The 27,665-nt window shown below is 35.7% G+C and overlaps 1 protein-coding gene across 1 annotated transcript in view; it reads left to right on the top strand.

The window, feature by feature from the left end:
• RAPH1 (Ras association (RalGDS/AF-6) and pleckstrin homology domains 1) overlaps nucleotides 1-27,665 on the top strand; it is a 103,893-nt gene that overhangs the window by 50,906 nt on the left and 25,322 nt on the right. The window contains 6 exon segments of the mRNA XM_043577538.1: nucleotides 19,379-19,456; nucleotides 19,858-20,017; nucleotides 22,634-22,755; nucleotides 23,948-24,013; nucleotides 26,330-26,473; nucleotides 27,342-27,452. Coding sequence (XP_043433473.1) covers nucleotides 19,379-19,456; nucleotides 19,858-20,017; nucleotides 22,634-22,755; nucleotides 23,948-24,013; nucleotides 26,330-26,473; nucleotides 27,342-27,452 — 681 coding nt within the window.

The raw sequence follows: 27,665 nt of genomic DNA, 5'->3' as shown, positions 1-27,665 counted from the left end.
TGGAAAAAAGACAGTCTCTTTAACAAATGGTGCTGGGAGAACTGGACAGCAACATACAGAAGAATGAAACTAGACCACTTTCTTACACCATTCACAAAAATAAACTCAAAATGACCAGTGCTCTTAGACCCAGACCAAGAGACAGAAATACAAGGGTGGAGGAAGAAAAAGGGTGAAGAGATTCACGCAGTAATATCCCCATCTTGTGGTGTTTTAGTATATTCCTGAATGTATTGTTAAAATTTAACAACTCTAAACTAGCTCTAATTTAAATGAATTGAGGCATAAATGAAATTCAGATGAAGGTTGGTGGTTTCCCACATTTGTAATAAATAGTAATGGTATTCACTTCTTACAACAGCCTTTGGAGAAAATGCTATTATCACTCTATTTAACACATGAGGAAACAGGTTAAATAGTAAGCCTAGAGTCACAATGCCAGTAAATGGCTAAGCTGAGAGGCTCAGACTGGAATGACTATTCCAGCCCTAGGGTCTGCAATCTTTACTACCAATGCTGTGCTCATTTTTAATATTTGTGAAAGATGCACACACGTCAGTAAAGGATGAATGTAAATGTTTTATTGAAACCTAATGTGTGTCCACTGACTTCTACTTCTTTTTTCCAGTTGTAATCTAAGGTGTTAGCTATCAAAAGGAAGTGTTTTGTTCTTTGGTGTGAGGCCATTTCTTGATTATGGTTTGGCTCCTATATGAGATCAATGCTTTTCTGTGCACCTGCCGTCCCTCCCCCCCCCCCCCCACTCCAACACCAGCACAAGATTCTGGCTTGTAAATGAAACTTCATTTTAATATGTTATAGATTCAGTTCAAAAAAGTGGTGATTCATAACTAACTTTACTAACTTTGCAGAGATTTTTGGAGTTTTTGATTGATAGATGGAAAATTTGATAGCTTGCTAAGAAAAGTTTTTGAAATTGAACATTTTTATAGCAAAATTGATGTGTTGAATTGATTGACCCCCAGATTCATTTTTGAGGTAAAAACTAGATTTGGGGAAGATAATTTTTTGTAGTAAAGTATTTGAATATTTTGTGGAAGTGGAACCTAATATTAAATAAACTATATCATTCCATGATCCCTTTCATCTGTATTAATGTAATGACATTTAATCTTTGCACATGTACTATTTCTACTTCTGTTGTCACTTTGCATACATATATTCATTTTTGGTGAGGATGTGTTGAATTAAAAAAATTTTTTTAATGTTTAATTTTGAGAGAGAGAGAAAGAACGAGAGCAGGGGAGGGGCAGAGACAAAGGGAGACAGAGAATCTGAAGCAGGCTCCATGCTGTCAGTGCAAAGTCTGACGTGGGGCTTGAACCCACAAACCGTGAGATCATGACCTGAGTCAAAGTCAGACACCCAACTGACTGAGCCACCAAGGCACCCCTCAATGTGTTGAATTTTAATAACTAATGTTCCGTCATACTAACATGGTATATATAGTCAGTCATCTCTTTTTGTTGAACACTTCAGATGGGAGTTTGTATGAGATGGAGTCTACAGAGAATAGATTCTTAACTTTTTATTTTGGCAGAGAACAAACTGAGGGTTGCTGGAGGGGTTTTTGGTAGGGGGGATGCACTAAATGGGGAAGGAACATTAAGAAGGATACTTGTTAGGATGAGTACTGGGTGTTTGTTACATGTAGGGGATGAATCACTGGATTCTACTCCTGAAATCATTATTGCACTGTATGCTAACTAACTTGGATGCAAATTAAAATAAATAAACAAATGAAGAAACTTTTTATTTTGAAATAATAGGAAACTTTCGAAAACTTGAAAGAAAAGAATAGTACAAAGAACTCATGAAACTCATTACTCAGATTCACTAATTTTTGGTATTTTGCAACATTTGCTTTATTGTTTTTTTATATATACAGTTGCTTCCCCATACCATTTGGCAGTCGATTGCATTTATCATGCCCCTTTAGTCTTTAATACTGCAGTCTTTATTTATTTCCCAAGAATGGGGATATTGGCAATATACATTTGATAGGCCTCCCATGATAGAGTGATTGGCACGTTAGAGAATATGTTTAATGAGACAGTGTAGAGAGGGCAAAGAAAAAAGTCTTTTTTTTTCTTTTTTTTTAATTTTTTTTCAACATTTATTTATTTTTGGGACAGAGAGAGACAGAGCATGAACGGGGGAGGGGCAGAGAGAGAGGGAGACACAGAATCAGAGACAGGCTCCAGGCTCTGAGCCATCAGCCCAGAGCCTGACGCAGGGCTCGAACTCCCGGACCGCGAGATCGTGACCTGGCTGAAGTCGGACGCTTAACTGACTGCGCCACCCAGGTGCCCCAAAGTCTTTTTTTTTCTTAAGAGTCATTTATTTGTCAGTTATACCTCAATAAAGAAAAAACAGTTTTTTTTAATAAAGTCATTTATTTTACTTCTGAATATTTACCAGTACTGGGCACAGTTATAGATGCCCCTCAATAAATGCATGTTGGCTGATTTTTTTTAATATAATTTATTGTCAAGTTGGCTAACATACAGTGTATATACAGTGTAGTCTTGGCTTCAAGAGTAGATTCCCATAATTCATCACTTACATACAACACCCAGTGCTCCTCCCAACAAGTGCTCTCCCCAAAGCCCATCACCCATTTTTCCCTCCTCCCCGCACCCCCAATCAACCCTTAGTTTGTTCTCTGTATTTAAGAGTCTCTTATGTTTTGCTTTCCTTTCTGTTTGAAACTATCTTTCTCCCTTTCCTTCCCCCATGGTCTTCTGTTAAGTTTCTCAAATTCCACATATGAATGAAAACATATGATACCTGTCTTTCTCTGAATGACTTATTTCACTTAGCATAATATCCTCTAGTTCTATCCACATTGTTGCGAATGGCAAGATTTCATTCTTTCTCATTGCCAAGTAGTATTCCATTGTATATACATACCACATCTTCTTTATCCATCCATCAGTTGATGGACATTTGGGCTCTTTCTGTACTTTGGCTATTGTTGATAGTGCTGCTATAAACATTGGGGTACATGTGTCCCTGTGCATCAGCACTCCTGTGTCCTTTGGAGAAATTCCTAGTAGTGCTATTGCTGGTTGTAGGGTAATTCTATTTTAATTTTTTGAGGAATCTCCACACTGTTTTCTAGAGTGGCTGCACCAGTTTGCATTCCTGCCAGTGGTGCAAGAGGGTTCCTGTTTCTCCACATCCTTGCCAACGTCTGTTGCAGAAACAGTCTTGATCTGAACAAGCTTGTGGTGGGAAATCCAAGAAGCACTAGTCATTTATTCATGCCATAAATATTTGAGTGCCTAGGCATTGCACTAGGCTGTAAGGGGTAAAACTGTGAACATAATACACAGTGTCCTTAGGAGGTTATAATTTATAGTGTGAGGAGAAAGTGCCAGTACAGACCACCAAACAATTTCAGTTTCAGTACAGTGTAGTGAGTGTTATGATAGGAAAGATAGAAATCCTTGGTTAAAAGATCATTGATGACTTTGAGAATGAATTGTAGAATGCATTACAACTCAAAGGATGCAGACTTTGGAGAAAAAAGATAGATGCTAGATTGCAGGAAATTGAGAGATAAGTGAAGGGTAGTGTACTATAGCTGAATTCAGGAAATTTAGCAGTGAAAAGGAGAAAACACTAGTTTAACAAGAGGTGGGTACCTAGAAGTATTAATATTTTTCTGTCTTTCCCACTCCCAATAAGTTGGACTAGTTGAATATAGAGACTGGGAATGAGGGGAAATGAATGGGATCTAGGACATACTTAATATATATTTATTCATACAGAAATGGAGAAAAAGATGAGAAAGAGGTGTGGTTCAAGGATACATTTTAGTGATGAAAATCCTCACTGAGGGATGTGATGTTCTTAGTAATGGGGTGAAATGAAGTCATACGAAGAGGTGGAAGGGTGAAACTAGAAGCTTGACCAACTTGGAAACTGCTTAGAACGAGCTTTAGAGAGAATGACTTAGGAAGTGGGGGGAAAAGACTAATAAGAGTACTGCCAAACAGCAGTCAGGGCCCAGTTGAAGCAGGAATTGGTATTAGACTTGGTGTTTGTGCATAGCTTCCCATAGAGCTCTGCTGTCTCAAAGTAGTGAGGTTATCCTTAAGTTATCAAGGGTTAGATCATCTGGTTCTTTTTTATTTTTGCATAATATAATTAAAGATGCATGCAACTTTTCATTACTATTTTGTTTCAACGATTCATTTCAGTGATCTTTTTCTCTTCCTGCATGATAATGAGACTGGCCCTTTTCCACCTCCTTTACCTATCATTTTCTTCCTTCCTGCATTTTCACAGCATGCTATTTCTCTGAGATGCCCCAGCAAGCAGGCCAAGCATCATACTGACTTCACAGAAGAACAGGCTGAGCTGACACCTGTAAGTTCTGTAAACCTGTCTGTGGGACTGCTAAAATAGCAATAAAGAGGAATGCATTCTTTAGAACTCCTGATGATGAAAACTGGTCATATACCTAAATTTTTTGAATTAAAATTAAACCAGTCTTAAACTAGCAGAAAACAAATGAGCAACTGCATGAAACAGTACAACTGAATGTTAATACGGTAAGATTATATAGGTGGTAGGATATCTGATATAAAGAAATTTTGTATCAGAACCTAAAGCTACATACTTTCTTTCTTACTCTGAAACTAAGGGCTTTTGTATATTTCTTAAGGTATGGACAAATTTAGCTGTTCTTCCGAATGGGGTTGTCAAGTAGAGTGACTCTTCCACACTGATGCTTCACTGAAAACCCAATTTCTTTCTTCAAAAATGTACCCTCTGATCAGTGGTTGACAAAGCTGGATGCTTAAGAGCTATGCTGTTCCTTATGGTAGCCCCTAGCTACATGTGGCTATTAAGCACTTGAAATGTGCTTAATCCAAATTGAGATGTGCTATAAAAATAAATGACACCATGGATTTCAAAGACTTAATATTAAAAATATAAATGTTAATATTTTTATTGATTATTTCTTGAAATTATATTATTTTGGGTATTTTCAGTTAAATAAAAGATACTAATGTTCATTTTACCATTCCTTTTTTTTTAATGTGGTTACTAGAAAATTAAAAAAAAAATTTTTTTTTAATGTTTATTTATTTTTGAGACAGAGAGAGACAGAGCATGAACAGGGGAGGGTCAGAAAGAGAGGGAGACACAGAGTCTGAAGCAGGCTCCAGGCTGTCAGCACAGAGCCCGATGTGGGGCTTGAACTCACGGACCGTGAGATCATGACCTGAGCCGGACGCTCAACCAACTGAGCCACCCAGGCACCCCTAGAAAATTTTAAATTTTATTTGTGGCTTGTATTATATTCAGTTGGACACTGCTGCTTCAGAATCATCTATGAATAACAAGAAAATGCGAAGTTCCTGACCCCTGTCCAACCGAATCAGATTCCCTCTGACCCTCCTTCCATTTCTTTCCATCCCCTTCCCTTGCCTGGTAATAACCTAGTAACCCAGTGAATTGATTTCATAATCCACTAGTGGGTTATATCCTGCATAGTGAAAAACACTTTTCTTACCTCACCTTCAGCCCCTCCCTTATACTCTTAAGCATCATCGACACTTGCTGTAATATTTGCGTTGCCATCTACTTGTTTCAGTTCTTAATCCTTCCAGTCCCAGTACCCCCATTTTATAACAAATAATATAGATCACTATGTTTATCCCAAGTGAAATTCATAGATACTATACCCTACCTACATACCTACTTTTTAAAATAAATTTAATGCCCTAATTAATACCCATGGTGGAGAATAACCAAAAAGTAACTTATAATAAAATAATGTATCTATTTCAGTTTTTAAATGCTTGACCACCACTGTATTAAAAGACATAATAACATAATCATATACCCACTTATAATTTGGATTTAAGAAAGGTGAGCAGATCAGAAGTCATTTTTTACAGGAAAAAAGGAGAAATATGGGTGGGCCTAGAACTAAAACATTTTATGACAAATAATTGCAGACAAAACATACCTATATTTGGTAATAGAAAAAGGAAAATAACCTTAACTGAAGTAGGGATAATGTGCTGAGGCTACTTATAGGCTCAAAGAAAAGAAAATGGGGAAGTAAAAAATTTTTACACATGAGTCATTTCTAATTGTGATAAAACCATTCACTATCTTACAAATTGGATGAGGCAATAATAAAATTATTTTGATATTTGATATTTTTACAGCATAGATTTCTCATTATGCTATAACTATTTTAAATAAGATAGTAATATGGAATATTTTAAAAGTCTTTATTACTGAAGCTCAGAGAAGTCCTTGCATTTCATGTCTTTTCATTAATAGTATTTAGTTCTTAATTCTGTTAAAAGGAACTTCAAATCTCTCCTGTCATTTACTTGCATGTGACAGAGTGCACAGTGATACTGTCTGTTGTGGTTTGGCAACTCTTTAAGCTAGGTTTCCATTGGTGAAATGATTTTCCAACGTAATGAATAACTCTTGGCAAACTTTGGACAAAAGAAAGTGCAGGCTTCCCCCAATTTATTTCACAAGGTAAATAGCATTCTTGGAAGAGTCACTGAATATTAAAATTACACAGAAATACATTGTATTTATATGTAAAACGGAGTTGGGGTCTAAGCTCAGAATATTAGGAACAGTATTTTCCATCTATATGATTTTCTATATAAAGACAGTAAAAGTTCATGTATGATGTGGGACTTTTACCGTTATTATGTGACATTGTTCCATGCTTCAGGGCATCCAGCATTTCTGTTTCCGTCATAATAAATTCCAATAACACCCTCCTCCTCTTCATTGTGACAGTCCAAAATATCCCCATTTTCTGAAATGTCTCCTTGAAGGTAGTACTGCCCCCTTCTAGAGCCTCTGATATCTCTATTTGTTCTGTTTCTACCTCCCACAACACCCCTAGCTGCTGCTTACTCATCTTCCAGGACTCTAAGCATTTTGAGAAATACTTTCTGAGCCCCTAATTTTGCATTAGATACTCCACCTCCTACCTGCTTCCATACCACTTAACACATTGTATTAAAGTTGCCAGTTTATCTCCCTGTTAGACTCTGAGCTTTGTGAGAGCAACGGAATGCCTATCCTGATCACCTTTGCATTTCCAGTGCCTTACATGGCTCCAGGCTCAAAGTTGAAATCTAATAAATAATTGAAAATATAAAGGGGAAAATGGAAAAGAGAAAATAAGCTAATAAACCAGTGAAATGGATTGAAAATAAGCCACTGACTTTGTATTGTTAGTGGTGAATGAAAGAAAATCTAAGAAGGCCCTATTTAAATGAAGTGATGTGCATTTTTGTTACCAGCACTGTGTGCCATGACAGAAGACTAATTTAAGGACATGCACAAACCACTGTGGCCTTTGCTTTTCTCAGTCCTCCAACTGCATACCACTTTTCTCATCCCTCTTGCATTTTTCTCCAGTAACCAGTTCTCCTGACATCCTAGCCCACTTTCTGAGGAATTGTAGAGCAACACATGACTGGCACCATTAGGGGAAGATAAAGTAAGGCATTTGTTGAAGGAAGGAGTTGGCTGCTTGTGGTTTCTAGGTTTTCATTTTTGTGCTACAAATACTTAAAACTTAGAGGAAACATGCCGGCCTGGCTTCCCTCCCAGCTAGTGAGTAAGCAGTGAATACCTATGTGACTGTCCCAAGCACAGAATAATTTATGATCATGTTCTGATATTGTTTGTGGTCTAATTTTTTGGATGTGGATTATTTTTGGTACACCAGCTATGATAATATAATGATTATCTCCCTTTTATTTTAGGCTGTTTGAACCTTTTAATACTTTCTTCTTTTTTTTTTAATGTTTATTTACTTTGAGAGAGAGAACATGCATGCGAGTGGGATAGGGACGGGGGGGGGGGAGAGAGAAAGAGAGAGAGAGAAAGAGAGAGAGAGAATATGAATCCCAGGCTGACAGTGTAGAGCCTGACATGGGGCTGGATCTCATGAACTGTGAGATCATGACCTGAGTGGAAATCAAGAGTCAGGAACTTAACCCACTGCGCCACCCAGGTGCTCCAAACCTTTTAATATTTTTAAATGTATAACTTCTATTTATGAGTCTTTAAACAAATACAGTTAGGTATCATTATTTCTCACTGATTAGATCACAGGTTTCTTTTTTAGTAATTTGAAGTCTTGAGGTGATTTGAGTTTGAGGACTAATTGAGTAAATCCTGTATGATTTTTAAGTTTAAACTCAAATTTAATGTCTGGAATTATATTCACAAAATAATAGTTCATTTTGATGGCATGAAGCAGATTTTTTAAATTTAATTTGAAATATAATTTCTGAATATAGATATTCTACTTATTTGAAGGATCTTTTTCTGAAAAAGTAATCTTTGAATAAGATAAAGGAAATAGGAGTAGGTTTTTAAGAAATAGTTTTCTGTGTATTTTACATAATTGTGTAAGAATACATTTGTTTCCAGGGACACCTGGGGTGGCTTAGCTGGTTGCATGTCTGACTTTGATTTCATCTCAGGTCATGATCCCAGGGTTGTGGGACTGAGCCCTGCACTGGGCTCCATGCTGAACCTGGAGCCTGCTTGGGATTCTTTCTCTCTCCCTCTGCCCTTCTCCCTCCCTTGCATGTGTGGTCTCTGTCTCTGTCTCTCTCTCTCTCTCTCTCTCTCTCTCTCTCTCTCTCTCATGAATGAATAAATAATAAGTAAATAAATAAATAAATTTTTAAAAATTAAATAAAATACATTTGTTGCCATTGCATGTGAGCAAAAAATGAATGAATGGAAGAGCAGTGAAAGTTATACTTGCTCTTTTTAATTGTCCTTCCCAGTTTTCTCCTTGGTCTTAGTGGATTGTTAACCTCAACAATTAAATAATTAAATTGCAATTTTAGAAATTTCTCTTGCCCTGCGTCTTTATGGATAAGCCAACTAATCTTTTCCTTCAGGAGGATTATACTATTTAGGTAAATGAGGACCTAGAGATAATTGTCTCTGTTCTTGTTATTGTTTGATCCTGTTAGTGCTAATCTTAATGAATATGCCCAATTTTTTTTAACCTTAGTTTTTTTTTCCTTTTTTTTTTTGTTTGTTTTTGTTTTTGCAGGAATGGGTGAAAGGGGCAGGTATGCTTATAAGGTTCATCTTGTATTAAAGCATAAATTATATAGACAATCAAATATTAAGTAGCAAACTCAACTCAGTGTAGTGTAGATATGAGCAAAGATTAAGTTAATATTCTTTTCTGTAACAGTGTTTCTAATCTTAGAATAGAATTAAGATTAGAATTAATATAAGATTAATCTTAATAGAATATTAATCTTAGAAGTAGTGTGTTTTATTATCTCTGACAATTTTCTGAGAGTGGGTGCTACTCTAGTTCACTTAAATTTCTTTCCAAAGAATTTTTTTCTCAAGAATAACTTGATATACAGTTATATTTATAAAATATATATTTATATATTACAAAATATAACTTTATATACAGTTATATTTATAAAATGTAATATCATAGAGTATTTTCTGTAATTCCACTCAGCAGTGTCGATGTATTGTTTTAAATGGTGGTTAGTAACTACATAGCTTTAAAAAATAAATTCTAATTCAGAATTATTTAGGGACAGGCAAGTTTGAATTACATATATATGGAAACAACTATAATTTATACTCTGTGAGTTCAAATACAATTGCATGAACTTACGTTGAACATGTTACTAAAAAGTTATTAAGGGGGAAAAGGATAGTTAGGGACTTCATTATTCACAAACTATTCTTATGAAAATATATTAAATGCTTGAATTTAATCAGTGTAAAGAAACTATACTGTTAATATTTTGTTTATGTCATTTGTTTGCTATGTAAGTCCTTTATTGTGCAATATAGTCCTATTAGTGTTGATATAATGAGTGAATTGATAAGATTTTATTGAAAACAGATGATATCCACTAGGCAAAATATTTATGGACATTTTTTTCTCTTGGTGTAGCTATCATTGAATTGATCAGAAATACTTGCAGAGTTTTTGAAATGATAATAGACTTGTTCTATTTTCATAAGAATATACTACCTAAAGCTATATAGGTCTCTATAGGCTTTAATAAGAGGAAGGAATACATTTAGTCATTAGTCTTCAACACCTATTTATCTGTGCCGTGTGCACAGCACTCACAAACATTGCCCAAGAAGACCAACTGGCTCTGTGATCTGTGCAGTGCATGGTCCATTTTCTCAGAGTGAGGGACCACCAGGAGTCAGGTAGGGCATGCCTGCTGGCATAGATGGTGTCTGCCTCTCCATCCTTTTCTTCTTTTTTTTTTTTAAGTTTTCTTATGAACACATTTCACTATAGGAAAGAGACATGAGATTAATGATAGAGAATCATTCTTTGTCTACTTTATATTTTAAACACATAAAATCTCTGCTGACTTCTATTGCCTTTTTTGTTTTTCTCTCTTTTTCTGCACAAGCACTCCTATCTGGACAGGGAAACCTCCCTTCTTCTGAGAAACATTGCAGGAAAACCTTCTCATTTGCTGACCAAGGTGATACTTCTTTCCACCTGCATGTAAATATTTGTTGCCTTTTAGGTAGAATATAATTTCCAGTTTTGATTGTGCTCTCAGATTGTACTTTCTTATTTAAGCACTTTTGTTGTTAGTAGAGTTATTTTTTCTCTTACTGAAGGTAATTATTTATTGATCTTAATGACTTAAGATATAATGACTTAATATTCTGCTCTCAATATCAGAAAATATTGAGAGTGGAAAATATTTTCCATAATTTTTCACTAGTTTTTAACTTTTGTAAATGACCTGACCAATCTAGTTTAACATTTTATTTCATTTTAAAGCCAAAAAACATTGCTTTAATTTTAACTTTCATTACTAGTGGTTATCCATGCTCTGAGTTTCTTTAGCAAATTTTGTTCTCTAATTCTTGTTTGCATTATAAACACTTTGTTTAATTAAAACATTTATTTATATAAACAGAATCTTACTTTAATTTACATTAGTTTAATCAAATTGGAAGAGAAAGCTGTAATTTTAATTTCTCAGTTCTCTGCCTTCAGAATGCTTTGAATTGGTCCAACTGGATTTTCACTGGGCTGATATTTTACATCAATTTAAAATCCTTTAAAAAAAAAAGGGTGGGGGGAGGCGAGGCGGTGGTGGGTTTAAAAAAAAATCCTTTAGCCCCTGTCTTTATTAACTAAGGAATAACAGAATAGGGAAGCTGAATAGATTTTTACCTCTTTTCAAGTCATGTTTTTATTTCATTATCTTATTTAAATACTGTTAAATTCAAGAATGGTTCAAGAATGAATTCAAGAATTCAGACTTGGTTATAGTTTCTTTGGAATATGTGTGGTGATAATGGGTAATGTGTGTTAAGTTATTATGTCTGAGGGTTTTTTAAAAAAATGTATTACTTAACCTTATAAACTTGTGAAAGAGGGTAATAAGGCTAAAATTAAAATATCTCTGAGAGGAGCAGCTCAAAGACCCGTGAGTCCGCAGTGAAATCCTTTCTCTCGCTTGAGTTTCTCTTTAAAGTGATCTAGGAATGGGGTAAAGCAGCTTATGGTAGGGAAATGTAGAATTCTAAGCAGATAATAGCCACGTTATACTTTATAACCATAGCAAAGTTTTTTTCTTTCCTCAGCTCCTACTCTGTTTACTCTCTGTCTCCCCAGAATCCACACTCATAGCTTCAACTAGGATCTCTGTTCTAGATTAGATCTCTTTACCTGAGAGCAACATATTTCCAGATCGCTATCGCATTTCTTAAAGATTACCAGCATTTTCCCAGCATCTCCACTCCTACAGATCTCTAGCTTTGTTACTCACACTTACCCTGGGGCCTCACAGTTTATGTCCTTCTTCTTGTGACATTTCTGTTTCTGTTCAGAATGCTGCCACTGTCCTGGTTACCCAGGTGTGAGCCCTCGTTACCATCGATAGTGCCTTTCTTCTCAGTTACTATCTTAAAGCTACAATGAAGAAATTGCAGGATTAGGCTCACCCATCCATTTTATTACCATTGCTACCACCCTAAAATAGGCGCTTACCTCTTATCAGGCTACCGCACTGGCCTCTTCATTCTTGCCTCTCTTTCCTCCAGTCCATTTTGTATACTGCACTCAGATGTAACATTTTACCATTTCTGTTGTTTATTTATTGAACAAATATTTGTTGAGTCAGGTATTATGCTAGGGGCTGAGATACAGCTTTGTATAAAATGGACATATCCCTCTACCCTCAGGAGCTCACAGTCTACTTAGGAAGACAGATAAAAAAAATATTAACAAGCAAATAGAAGCAAATTCTAAATTATGTTAAATACTATGGAGGAAGCAAGGTAAAACAATAGAGAGTACTGGGGAGAATATTAGGAATACATTTTCTTTAGATGGTAAAATCAGAAAAGACCCTTCTAAATGGGCAGCATTTAACCTAAACATTGAAGGATGAAAAGAAGCCAGCTTGAGGGTGAAGGTTAGTGTTACATATAGATAGGCTCAGGGAGAAGAGTTAGGTAGGTTTGAGAAGTTGAAAAAAAGGCTATGTTGCTGGAGCCACAGTAGTTGAATGTAGATAGGAGTGGCCTTGATTTGGGTTTGGAGAAGTAGGCAGGAACCAGATTGTTCACAGCATGCTTAAAGAGTTTGTATTTTTTTCCAAATGTAGTGGCAAACTGTTGAAGAGAATAACTTCATTCAACAGATACATGCCATGTTCACAACCCTGGGCTTTGGCAGTGAACAGTACAAAGTTCCTATCTCGGGGAGAGTTATCCAGTCAGTAACTCTCATTTCCCTCTGCCCAAGAGACAGTGATGCCAACTGCAGCATCAGAGCCATCTCTGCTCGGATTATCTCCTTCTCCCATTACCTAGGTGTCGGAACTGCTGGTCTATATAGCCAACACCTGGCTCCAGCTATGTCCCTGCTTACATACAACAAGAAATTTGAGCAAGAATGTGATTCATTAGCATAGAACCTAAACACATAGGCTGGGATGGGGCATGGAGTCAAGGAGGTGGTAGAAATCCCCAGATAACCCATGCTGCAGGAGCTTCTCAATGTCAGTGTCCTCAATACCACAGAATTTGGCTGTTGTGAAGCTAAAATGAATTTATACCTCTTGCATGCCACCTTTGTGGCAGTCTGGTTCCCTTTACCCAAAAAGCATCATGCCCCAGTTACGACCCACCTCTCATATGCACTTTTCCAAACTAAGACATTGTGACACCCAGTAGAATGAACATAGTGGCACTGTGCTTAAGCCAAGGCAGCAAAGGGAATGTTTTGTTTTGTTTTGTTTTGTTTTGTTTTGTTTTTCCATATAAATCCAGTTGTCCCTATACCTCTATTACCGAACTAACAATCCTACATACAGTTCTGAGCCAGGAACTTCTGCAAAAACCATACCAACCAGTTTCTTCTAAGAATGGCATTAGTGCCAGCACAGAACTACTTTGCCATAAATGGAGCAGTGGACAAAGGACACATTGTTGATCTGATGCCCTTAAAACTCTGGGTACCATTCTAAATGCCTTCCTTGACCTCCTCATCTAACAATGTGTTTTTGTCACTCTTTACTCCCTTACCCTGCTTTATTTTTTTCCGTAGGACTTATCCCTGACTGACTTATCATACATCTATTTCTTTATTGTTTTATCTCCTTAAATGTAAGCTCCTTGAGAGCAGGAACTCTCTCCCCTGCACTCAGATCCAAGCCTGCATAGTCTCAACAAACATCTGTCACATAACACAGTGGTCCTTTAGTGACTTCTAAGGACTGTTAATAATGTTAACCACCATTTTCTTTGCTTCAGGGAAGTTACAAAAGTGGTATTATATTACTGTAAGTCTTTTCATTTTTCACAAGCAGTTTTTATTTACTGCTTTCCCATAAGTTTGTGCTATAACGTTTAAGAACAAAAGGAACTGTGACAACATTATAGTGGAGAGAGCAAGTAGTTAGTCATTTGGTAACTGCCGGTATGATCTTAGAAAGATTAGTCTTTCTGGGCCTTGGTTAATCAGTATAATGGATATAATAATGATATTGGCCTTGTATCATTCAGAATTAAGTGAGATATTATGTGCAAGGATGTCTCATAGTGTGTGGCAAGTTTTAGGTGTTCAGTTAATGTTAAATGTCCGGATTTCTCCAAGGAAATAAACTAGTTGTTACTATTATTATTTGGGCTCTAAGTAGTAAAGAGTAGAACATTTCATAGGCAGTGAGCTATTTACCACTCAAAGTTTCCTTGGAATCTTTTTAAATTTACATAACTTTTTGTAAAATGTGAAGCTAGATCCCAAAGAAACTGCTAACCACTTTTTAACCCCTTAATTTCAGTTGGATTTGTTCTGAACCATCAAAGCCTTAATAATTTCTTAGTTGAAGGAATTCATTGGCCATCTCTTAGCAACTGTCACTCTTTCTGTGAGATTTTAATTTTTACACTAAAGAGAATGCTTCAACACTGTGTAACCACAGCATTGGCTTTCATTTAATCAGAAGATCTTCACTGAGTTTTGTTCTTTATGTAAATTTGAAGAGGCTTGGCATTTGATGGTTATTGATAGCCCCACAGGAGTTTTTCAGGTTGAAAATGGGTTGTCTTTTGCTCTTTTAAGAGACAGGGTAGTAGAGAAAGTTGTTGTATGTGTGAGATACCTTTTACTTACGTTTAGGATGGCTGTGGGACAAACAATGTGGAGAAAGGGATAGTCAAAAGATAAGGGGCAGAGAAGGCTTAAGACCTGAGGGTTTCTGCATTAACAAAAAGAAGAGAACATGAGATGAATAAGGCTTTGTTCTTTGTATTGAAGTCAGTTTATAAATAAACTGCTATATGTCTTCTTACTATATAATCTAAACATATCAACAAAGAGTGATCTTTATTGTACACTTTATGAACTTAAAACAATTTCTTCCTCTCCTAGGTTGTTAGGGTCAACATGATAATGTAGGTGAAATCAACCTTTCCGAGGAAGAGGTTATCCATAAGAAGCATAAAATGCTATGATCCTGCAATTTGATATAAATATTTTTATTTTCAATTTTGCTCCAGTAATGATATTCAGACTCTAAAATCTAAAAGTAAGAGGTATCTTGATCAGTTGTTTCTTCAAAAAGCTTCTAGCAAGGATCATCCTTGTTAATAAACTGGAGAAGAATAAACTAAAATTTGCCTAGGTTGACATTAAGCACATAGTTCTTAAATTTGAACTTGATATAGTTTTAAAACAGATCAAGAGTAGTATTTTAAGTACGTGGAAGGGCTGAATTTGGATGTTAAAATAGCCCCACCTAGGGGCATCCGGGTGGCTCAGTCGGTTAAGCATCCGACTTAGGCTCAGGTCATGATCTCATGGTTCATGAGTTCAAGACCCCACGAGTTGGAGCCCCACATTGGGCTCTGTGCTGACAGTTCAGAGCCTGGAGCCTGCTTCGCATTCTGCGTCTCCTTCTCTCTCTGGCCTTTCCTCCACTCACTCTCTGTCTCTCTCTCTCTCTCTCTCTCTCTCTCTCTCTCTCTCTCTCTCAAAAATAAAGAAACAACAACAAAAAAAAATTTCTACATAGTCCCACCTAGGGTGCTTTACATAAAGATGGTTTCTTACTGATGACTAGGAAATCTAATTGGTTTAATATATGTCAAATGGTTGCACTGTATCTCTTGTTTCATTAATTCTTTCTTCTGGTGTGTCAGCATTTTTCCTGTTAGCCTGTGGAACAAAACTTCATTGAAACTAATCTTACAATTGAATGACTTTTTTTAATCAGTGCTTCAAAAGGTAGCACTGGTTGTGTTCTTTTGTATTTGGCAAATAATATTATACTAAAAGGGGAATATGAAAATATTATTTTTATATTTATAACCAGTATCAGAATGCAGTATTCAAATTTGTATATTCCTTTTTAAAATAAACTTTATGTTTGTAGAGAACTTTTAGATTCACAGTAAAATTGAGGGGAAGGTACAGAGTGATCAACATCCCCCACCAGAATGGTACATTTGATACAACTGATGAACCTTTGTTGGCATATCATTATCACCCAGAATCCATAGTTTACAGTAGGGTTCCCTCTTGGGAACCCTCCAGTTTATTAACAAGGACAGTCTTGGATTTGAACAAATGTATAGTGACATGTATCTAACATTGTATCATGAAGAATAGCTTCACTCCACTTATCCCTCCCTCTTCCCCAACCCTGGGCAACCACTCGTCTTTTTACTATCTCCATAGTTTTGCCTTTTTTTAGAATGTCCTGTTGTTGGAATCATAGTGTGCAGGGTGCTTGGGTGGCTCAGTTGGTTAAGCATCTGACTTCGGCTCAGGTCATGATCTCACGGTTTGTGAGTTTGAGCCCTGTATCAGGCTCTGCACTGCCGGTGCGGAGTGTGCTTGGGACTCTCTCTCTGTCCCTCCCCGACTTGGACCCACGCATGCCCACTCTCTTTCTCTTTCTCAGATAAGTAAATTTTAAAAAAAAAAGTGGAATCATATAGTGTGCAGCCTTTTCAGATTGGCTTCTTTTGCTTAGTAATATGCGTTAAAGTTTCCCTGATGTCTTTTCATGGCTTGATCATTTGTTTTTAGCACTAATATTCCATTGTCTGGATGTAGCACAGTTTATCCATTTACCTACTGAAGGATATCTGGGTTGCTTCCAAGTTTTAGCAAATTTATAAATAATGCTGCTATAAACATCTGTGTGCAGATTTTTGGGTAGAGGTAAATTTCACCTTATTTGGGTAGATACTAAGGAGCAGATTACTAGATCATATTGTGAGAGCATGTTTAGTTTTATAAGAAACAACCAAACTATCTTCCAAAGTGGCTGTACCATTTTGCATTCCCATCAGCAATGTATGTGAGTTCCTTTTGATCCACAACTTTATCAACATTTGATGTTTTCAGTGTTTTAGATTTGGGCCATTTTAATAGGTTGTGTAGTGGTATCTCGTCTTAATTTGCAGTTCCCTAAAGACATATGATATTGAGCATCATAGGCTTATTAGCCACGTGTGTATCTTCTTTGGTGAGTTGTTCATTTGTGTCTTTTACCCATTTATTGGGTTCATTTTCTTGAGTTCAAGAGTTCTTAGTATATTTTAGATAAATAGTCCTTTATCGGATAAGTCTGATAAATATTTTGCAAATATTTTTTCCTAGTCTGTAGCTTGTCTTATCCTCCTGAATATTCTTTTTCTTTTAAAAATGTTTTTTGGCTTTGGGGACAATTTTTTTTAACTTCTGCAGAATAATTATAATGTTATAAAAGTATTTGGCCTTTTGGAAGTTCATGTTTATATTACAAATACACAAAGCATTGATTTTGCATATCAGTCTTTGCTCACCAGACTTTGAGGTTTAAATTTGCTTTTCAGAGACATGAAGTAAAACTTGAAAATATGCCTTGATAAACTTTTCTTCTCTGTAACAGCCATTCATACTAATACAAAGATGTGGGAAATGAGCCATGAGGAACATAAGATCATTATCCCATTGAGAAAACATTTGTAAGACTCGTGCTTCCTTCTTTCCTCTCCCCCCACCCAAAAAAAAAAAAAAAAACCTGTCAACTGATTTCATAAAAACCACTGGAAATGCTAGTATTCAAAATTCCTTTCTAGAGTAGTGCTGTACTTAGAAACCCAGGGTTTGGTAATTTAATAATGGTTTGTTTCTCTAAGACACAGAATTCTAGAAACTAAGTTTTAATGACAGTAGCATAGTTTTCTCACTGTATAGCCTGCATTAAAAAGAAAAAAGAAACTTACTGTGAAATACACAGGCAACATATTTTATGTTGTTTATTTGCATAAAGAGGGGGGGGTGGATACAGGATTTAATCCTTTAATCAAAAGAATATACCTAGAATAGTCTAAGAATCAAGTCTTATCTTACCCCCTCCATTGTTAAAATAAAGTTCTTTGTTCCCTAATTGGGTTTACAGATAGTATTTCCACGCCTCAGTTATTATGTTAATTCACTGGCTCCTTTCATTGAAAAGGATCTGATTTCTGGCAAAGGAGCCCAGTATCTTCTCTAACCACTATTTTCTTCTCTGTTCTACAGAGTAGTAACTATTAAGCTTGAAATGAGGGAAGATAGCCTAGATTATGAAATGGAAAGAGAACAGTTCAGAAACAAGAAAGACAACAATTTAGGAGAACAGGGAGTAAATCTTATAAATGAAGTTCGTTTTTGTTTTTGACTCTGGAAGCTTTAGCTTTTTCGTGAAGAGTAACATATGGATTGTATTTTTTAATCATAATCCAGAGCAGGTAAAGTTGGCTGATATAACCAGGGTTTTCTTTTGTTTTAAGTCTTATATTAAATATAGGAATGTATAAGATGGTAGTGTATGTTTTTCTTAGATATTTTCCAGAGTAATCAAAAGCTTAGAAATAGAAAGTAATCCTTCATAAGTGAAGATTTACTTATATGAGTTTTTCTCAACTGGAGATTAAAGCTACAGTATACAATGGCCTATTGCTGGAAAGTGCAAGTAAGTACCAGTATTACAGTACTATATGTTATTTTAGGAAAAACTAAACTGTGTAACTGTAGTTGTAGTTCTTGATAATTTTATTACTACTTCTCTAAATTTTATAAAGAAGTTACTAGAAATTAGATATTTGGAAAATTATATTTGAAATTATATTTGAAATTTTAAAAATTTCATCAGTGAGTTAGTAGAAACAAATTTGAGTTTAACTGACATAAGACATTGGTTATATTGTATATTTTTTAAGGTAGAATGAAACCTAGTGTATAATGCATTCTTCTCTATCTGAATTGGTATATTAATGAGAACATACCTGTATTTTTTATTAGGGACTTTTATGTCAGTGCAAAGAAATAAACTGATACTTTTTTTTTTGCTGTTTATGATGAAGATACATTTTTAGTATAATAGAACAAAACATTAGTATGCAGAAGATTGCCCGGACTTCAGAGGCGAGTGTAAATTCAGAGTTGAGGGATTGTGCAGGTGTGACAAACTGGCAGGACCATACCACAGCACATTATGCATTCCTGTTTCTCCTACCTCAGAACCTGAAATTTATCTGCTTCAGATTGATAGATTTACTACATTATAGATTGCTTTTCCTTTAGAAGGTGGAATCTGGTCTTATAAGAGATCTTCAAGTCTTCATCTTAAAAATGTTCTTTGTATGTCTATCTTACTTAGTGAGTAGGGTTATTTTTTAAATGTGCTCTATGTAAGTGGCTGAAGTTATATTGATACTAAAATTCAATGCTGGCAAACATCCTTAAGATAAAAAGACTTTTCAAAAATTCTCATTATTTTAGCATCGGTTTACCTGAAGTGCTTTGTGTTCACAGGAAGAACAGGCAGCAAAATTGAAAGCTGAGAAGATCAGAGTTGCCCTGGAGAAAATTAAAGAGGCTCAAGTGAAAAAGGTGATATTTGGGTGTTTTCCTGGTTTGGGATTTTTAAAATCAGATTTATAAAGAATTGCCTTGCTTATATACCATACTTCTAAGGTACGGAGAGATAGAGGGGTATTTCTTCCTAATACATTTTCCGCATGTATTTTTGGAGATAAAATGTATTATAAAGAAATAACTTTGTTTTAAATTCTAAAACACAATTGTCTTCTGATAACCTTAAAAATGCTTTAAATTTGTTTAGGTAGGTTATTTGATACCTAATTTTAGAGTTTCTTGCATAATAAAGTCATTATTTGTGTTTTAATTTATATTTAACTAAGAACATTACTCAGAACATTGCTTGATATTGGAAGAAATTTCTAGAATGCCTATTTTTCGGTTTGTTTTTAATTTCCTTTTACCTGTTATAGTTGGTGATCAGAGTTCACATGTCTGACGATAGTTCTAAAACAATGATGGTGGATGAGAGGCAGACGGTGAGACAAGTGCTGGACAACCTAATGGACAAATCCCACTGCGGTTATAGTTTAGACTGGTCACTCGTAGAAACCATCTCTGAATTACAAATGGGTTAGTAGTATAATTGCTTTACTTACTTTTTCGTTTCTATGTAATTCTAACAGCTTGCGTGTTAACAAAAACACTTTGAGACATCTATATATTTTTTTTTCTATATATAACTTTGGATTTCATACACTATCTTTTTTTTCATCAAGTATTTTGAGATTTCTTTGAATGCAAGATCATTCCCAGTTTCACTTCAGATCTTATGGCTAAAACTTGTTTTTTTTAAGTAAGAAAATACTTTTTCCCTTAAGTAACTGCATAAATAGACACACTTGCTAAAAATCATTATATCTATTCACATTTGTTCTGAGTTCCTTATTTTTTTAAAAACAAGTCTTACCTTTTTTTTTTTAATGTTTATTTTTGAGAGAGAGAGACAGAGTGCAAGTGGGGGAGGGGCAGAGAGCAAGAGAGGGAGGGAGACACCGAATCTGAAGCAGGCTCCAGGCTCTGAGCTGTCAGCACAGCCTGACGCGGGGCTCGAACCCACAAACCATGAGATCACGACCTGAGCCAAAGTCCTGTGCTTAACTGACTGAGCCACTGAGGCATCCCTGTTCTGAATTCCTTAGACCAGCATTTGACTTTTAAAAGGGAAAACATAAAACATCTTTTTTATTTTTAGCTAGATGTACTAAATCTTAGTTTTCTATGATTTGTAATGTAGTGTGGTATTTTCTAATTTTAAAAATTCCTCTTTTTTTTTTTTTTAATTTTTTTTTCAACGTTTTTATTTATTTTTTTTGGGACAGAGAGAGACAGAGCATGAACGGGGGAGGAGCAGAGAGAGAGGGAGACACAGAATCGGAAACAGGCTCCAGGCTCTGAGCCATCAGCCCAGAGCCTGACGCGGGGCTCGAACTCACGGACCGTGAGATCGTGACCTAGCTGAAGTCGGACGCTTAACCGACTGCGCCACCCAGGCGCCCCAAAAATTCCTCATTTTTAATGCCATCATGGACTCTTTAAAAAGTTTTCTTTTATATTATTAGTTGTGTGATTATAGCAACCTGGCAATTATTATTTTATTAGGTATTATTGAATCAGTAATCAATTTCAACTTTATATTTTATTTTAAAAAGTATTTGCATTGCTCTTCCTACCTCTTTTATCTTTAAATATTTCACAGCAGTTTCCAGAGAAATAAAAGTTTAATTATTCTTTGGTCACAGAACACACATACATCACCCCCAAAACTAAGCCATAAGTTATTAGTTTATTAACATGTATAAAATATATTCTAATAATGCTGATAACTATTCTGAGAGAATTAGAAAGGTTTGAGTTTATAGGTATGGCATCATGGTACACAGAAAATGTTTGGATGCTAGTTTTTGGAATATATCCAGAGCTATAGATTAAAGACCCACATATGTAATATTTCTCTATTACAATTAGCTACAGTATCTTAACAAACTGTTAATTTAATCATATATGGCACAGTGCTTCAAACATACATACTTCAGACAGTATGTGATCACTCAGTATTTGTTGAATGAATAAAACGAGGGACTACTAAGTACCCAAAATAAGATGGTGAAAACAAATTATAAGAACTGTCAATTATTCAGTTAAACAGTAAAGATTATTAAGGATGAATAAACAAAATGTAAAATGCACCTGCTTGCCAAAGACCTATTACCTAAAGACACAGAAAGATTGAAAGTAAAAGGAGTGTGAAAGATACTCACTAAAAAAAAAGATAAGTATGTTAAGATCAGACAAAATAGACTAAGCAAAATGCATCACTAGGAAAGGAAACCACACATCTTCACCAGGAAGATGTAATCATTCTAAATGTTAATCTGATAATGGCATTACAATGTATAAAGCAAAAGTTGACAGAACTACCAGGAGAAATTCACAAGTCAGCCTTTGTAGTAGAACTTTTCACCTAAGAATCTCTTCAGTGATCAGTATAATCAAGCAGACAAAAAAGGATATAGGAGATTTGAAAAATAAGTTTGATCTAATAGACATATTAAGAACACTAATAACAGGACAGTGTGCATTCTTTTCAAGCAGAGATGGAATATTTTCAAAAACTGATTCAAATGTCAGTCCATAAGCACCTGAAAGGAAATTTCAAAAAATCCATATCCTGGATGTGTTCCTTGAACATGGGTTAATATATAAGACATGTTCTTTGATTCCTAATTTGGAAATTAGAAAATACATCTGTTTAAAATTAAAACCAATAGTCCAAAGAAGAAAACATCTTGGAAATTTTTTAAATGATAAGAACTAAATACTATTGGGAATACTTAATATAAGAATTTATGAAATGCAACTAACATGCTGGGGGATTTTGGTGTTTGTTTTTTCAAGGGTGGGATGGCAAAGGCTGAAGGCTGAGGAAGACGCAGAAGTCAGAAGACCTAGATTTTAGTCCCAATTCTTCCATGTAGCATCTGTGTGACTTTGCTGAAATCAGTTAACACCACTGGGCACATTTCCTTATATGAAAATAGAGGGAAGACCAGATAATCCCTAAGGGCCAGGGACTATAATGTCAGTTAAAATTGTGTGGTTCCGCTCTGAATTACTTCACAAGGTTGCATACCTTTGATGCAGGTCTGATGAATACTAACAAAATATTGATATTTTATTTTGGGACAGAGAGAATCTTTGAAGACCATGAAAACTTGGTTGAAAATCTTCTTAATTGGACAAGAGATAGCCAAAACAAGCTTATATTTATGGAACGTATAGAAAAATATGCACTTTTCAAAAACCCACAGGTGAGACTGAATAACTTACAGAAGCCATGATTTCTAAATGTTCACCTTACATTATTCTATTACTTTTAAGTTAATAGAGTTTAAAACAAAAAACAAAAAACTGACAACCACCTAGTTGGAGCATTGTGGTTTCAAAACCTCATGGGAGCATTCACTACTGCTGAAGTGGAAGGTCTGCTGGGGCCCTGGTGTCAGGCCTCAAAGAGGCTACCAGTCTCACAGAGCCAGATGGGGTGAGCCTTTGGGGCATCAGAAGGAACTCCAGGGAGATACCAGGTTTCTCCTCTTTGTAATCCAGAGCTGTTGAACTCAGCTGTTTATTTGGTGAGCTTCTCATCTATCAAAGAAAAGTACTTTCATATTTAAATTCTCTACTTCCTCCATTTATCCAGTTGACACTTTATTTTGACTTTTTAAAAAATCTCAATAACCTTGATTATAAATGATTCTACCTTCTAGTTTAAGTTACCTTGATTTATTTGGCATCTTTGCTTATTTCAGAATGTTTAATACTTCCTAACACAAATATTTTATAAAAATCAGTAGGTAAGAGAAAACAACTCCACTATAAAAGGAAGTAATGAAAAATGGTTGCAGTGTTAAAAGTATTAAATAATTATCCTTCAGACAGCTTAATCATGATACATTTTCACCAGATATTTTTAGTGAACAGTACACATTTGGGAATATTAATAGATCCTTTTATACGTGATTATGAAAAAGTTTAGAATTAGAATTCAGATTTTAGTTGAGTCAAGCAAATGATATAATGATAGTCTCAGAGAATTGAGAATTTCTTCTCTTAAAGCCAGAATACAAATTAAAATTTTTGTATCTGGATCACTTAAGCTTAGCATATTTTAAGGAAATTTGCCTTACTCTACTAAATTTGTAAACCTTTCAGGTCCTTTCATCAGTTGTTGAAAACATTTGCCATCTGTTACATGTGATATCACCTCCGGATTTGGGGCAGGGCTGTTTATGGAATAGTTCAAGATATTGGGAAAAATGAGGAGGAGGAGGCATTTTAGCCCTGATGCTCATGCACCAGTTACTTTTCAGAGCAGTATTCCTCTCATTCTATACAAGAAGACACAATTGCGAAATCTCTAGAAGAAATCATATATGCACCTGTTCCAAGGGAATAATAGGGTGGGTTTATTCCTTAACTTTCATCTATTTATTTTTCCAGAATTATCTTCTGGGGAAAAAGGAAACCGCTGAGATGGCAGATAGAAATAAAGAAGTGCTGTTGGAGGTATGACTCTTCACTCCCCTCACCGTCTTTTTTCCTGCACATTAAAATATTAAAATACTAAGCACCTTTTTTGAAGTTGAGTATATCAATGCTATATATTCATAATTGCACTTGCAACTAGAGAAGCCTATATTCCTCTATATCCTGAGGGGGAGAATTCAACTATGTGACTGTTAGGCCACTGAAGAACCTCTTAAAATCTGTTATTTTGCCAAGTAATATATCAGTGGACTAAAAAGGAGTCATGAGCTGTTAGAAGCAGACAGGTGGGGAAAAAAGGCTAGTCAATGAAGGACATGACTGTGGTGTTTTATCTATTTACCCAAAGAGAAATTTGAATATACTTAGTTATTTACGGAATACTTCAAGCCTTACCTTTATATAATTCAAATAATTTTATAAATCATGATCTTTTAAGATGTACACATATATACATACATACACACATGCACACACACACACACACATACATACATACGCCCCAGTGTTAATAAAATAAATTCAAACATAATTCAGTTTTTTGTTTTTTGGCCTTTGCTGATTTTAGAGAACTAAAATCAAAGAAGTTAGTATATTTAAAAACCAGAATAAACTTAGTTAGCAAAAAGGCAATTAGGAAAATGAAGATCAACACTCACCTTTTCATAGTAATACTAGTTACAATTAAAAATCCTCTTTAGGGCACCTGGGTGGCTCAGTCGTTTAAGCGTCCGACTTCAGCTCAGGTCATGATCTCGCGGTCCATGAGTTCGAGCCCCGTGTCGGGCTCTGGGCTGATGGCTCAGAGCCTGGAGCCTGCTTCCGATTCTGTGTCTCCCTCTCTCTCTGCCCCTCCCCCATTCATGCTCTGTCTCTCTCTGTCTCAAAAATGAATAAACGTTAAAAAAAAAAATCCTCTTTATAATTCCTGATTTCTCTGTACTTGGAGAAGAGAGAAATTAATTTAGGTTCAAAATATTCTATGTTAATATTTAGTAAGGATTTCTATTTTTCTCTTACCAAATACATAACTGATTTTTTAATTACATTTTTATCTAATATAGACATTAGAATTCATAATTTTGAGTTTACATTGCTTTCAACTTAGTTTTAAATCTTTAGAAAATTGGGGCGCCTGGGTGGCTCAGTCGGTTAAGCGTCCGACTGCAACTCAGGTCATGATCTCGCGATCCATGAGTTCGAGCCCCGCGTCGGGCTCTGGGCTGATGGCTCAGAGCCTGGAGCCTGCTTCCAGTTCTATGTCTCCCTCTCTCTCTGCCCCTCCCCCGTTCATGCTCTGTCTCTCTCTGTCTCAAAAATAAATAAAACGTTAAAAAAAAAATTTTAAATAAATCTTTAGAAAATAAATGACCTCTTTGTTTTAGAATCATATAAATTGATAATTTTTAAATTGTGAATTTTAATTTATCACTTAGCAGGTTGCTTTCTTTTAAAATTTAGTTTGACAGCTAATCAAAATGTGTTGTTAATTTGGAGAAAAAATAAAATCTAATGCTTATGTTAGCTCTGAGACTTTTATTAAATTTAGTGTTATACTAATTTATTAAATTTAGTGTTACAGTGTAAATGCTGTTTACAGATGCATTTAAATCCTGTTACATGCAGCTCAGTTGACAGTTCAGCTTACTTTCTTCAAAACAGTGTTAGGTAGGGACACCTGGGTGGCTCAGTTGGTTGAGCATCTGACTCTTGATTTTTGACTCAGGCCATGATCTCAGAGTCATAGGATGGAGCCCTGAGTCAGGCTCCACCCTGAGCATGGATCCTGCTTAAGATTCTTTCTCTCCCTCTGCCCCTCTCACCCGCACCTGCATACCCATGTTCACTCGTGTGCACGCTCTCTCTCTCTCTCTCTAAGTTAAAAAAAAAAGGGGGGGGGGTACCTGGGTAGCTCACTCGGTTAATTAAACATTCAACTTTGGCTCAGGTCATGATCTCATGGACTGTGAGTTTAAGCCCCATGTCAGGCTCTGTGCTGACATCTTAAAGCCTGGAGCCTGCTTCAGATCCTGTGTTTCCTGCTCTCTCTGCCCCTCCCCCACTCCCACTCTGTCTTTATCTCAAAAATAAACATTTAAAAAACATTTTTTTTTTTAAGTGTCAGGTGAAAGTTCATAGGGATAGCCATAGTTGTTTCACAATAAATCTACATGATGTTTAGAATAGGATGTTCTAACTGAGGTAAAATTAGCAATGTGGTTTTACTACAAAGCCATTTTGGTTTAATTATAGTATCATGGATTTTACAGGCTAAACACAGTTTTGTTTTGAGAATCAAAAGATCACATGTCTTTCCAAATCATCTTCTTATTTTAGGAATGTTTTTGTGGAAGTTCTGTAACTGTACCAGAAATTGAAGGAGTCCTGTGGCTGAAAGATGATGGTAAAAAGTCCTGGAAAAAGCGTTATTTTCTCTTGCGAGCATCTGGTATCTACTATGTCCCTAAAGGAAAAGCAAAGGTGTGTCCCTTCTGTTGGCTTTTGAGCTTCCTCATTATGGCAATTGATTTTAATCTGCAGTGAGTATGCTGAGAGGGTGAATCCAGGCTCTGATGGTTTCAACTCTTGTAGGACACACAGGATACTGCTTTGTTTATTGATCTGTTATAAAGAAAAAGACCCCTGAAAGTGGTCACATTTTGGTCATTCATTGGGCCCATCTCAATTATCTTGTCACATTTGAAATCATACTGTTATTTAGTATTTTTGGAACTTCTGTCAGAGTAGGTTTTGCTTGTTATTGTTTGGGGATAATAGATTTTTGGGATTATAGGCATTTCAGCCTCACTGGGATAATATGCTCCTGCTGAGGGCCCGTTTGGTAGCTGTCACTTCTCTGCTTACTAGGGACCAGCACTGTTTTAAACTCTTTACAGCATCATCTTATCCAGTCTTAACCACCATCCTAAGAGGTATATTTTGTTGCCTCTATTTAAGGTGAGGAAACGCTGACTTAAGAATCATTGTACTTGAGATATGCATTACAAGCCCTGAACTACACGATTCTTTATTTTTTTCCAGAGCTCTGTTATACTATGTTGTATTTAATATACTATATTATATTTAAAGTCTCTTTAAAATGCCACCCTTTCCAAGTAAGTGTGTTCATTGTGAATGGCAGGCAGTAAGTGAAATGGACTGCCTTTTTGTTGCATTATGGATAAAAGAAGGAACATTTATAGAGAATCTCACTGTCTTGTTATCTACAAAATATCACTATTTCCACTAAGCAAAGTTTTTATTCTCCACCAGAAACTGTTAACCAAGTATGATATTTACTTCTTTATACATTATTGTTCATTCAGTCTTTTGGGTGTTTTTATCTTAGGTCTCTCGAGAACTGGTGTGCTTTCTCCAACTGGATCATGTCAATGTTTATTATGGACAGGACTATCGGAACAAATACAAAGCACCCACAGATTATTGTCTGGTGCTAAAGGTAAGCATGTTTCTCTTTTTAGGAATTAAAAAAAAATGTAATGTTTATTCTTGAGAGAGAGAGAGAGAGAGAGAGGAGGGGCAGAGAAAGAGGGGGACACAGGATCCGAAGCAGGCTCCAGACTCTGAGCTGTCAGCACAGAGCCCGACATAGGGCTCAAACTCATGAACCGCGAGATCATGACCTGAGCTGAGGTTGAATGTTTAACCAACT

The sequence above is a fragment of the Prionailurus bengalensis genome, chromosome C1 (assembly GCF_016509475.1).
Source record: "Prionailurus bengalensis isolate Pbe53 chromosome C1, Fcat_Pben_1.1_paternal_pri, whole genome shotgun sequence".
NCBI classification, from domain to species: Eukaryota; Metazoa; Chordata; class Mammalia; order Carnivora; family Felidae; genus Prionailurus; species Prionailurus bengalensis.
This window is presented reverse-complemented; position numbering and strand designations above follow the sequence as displayed.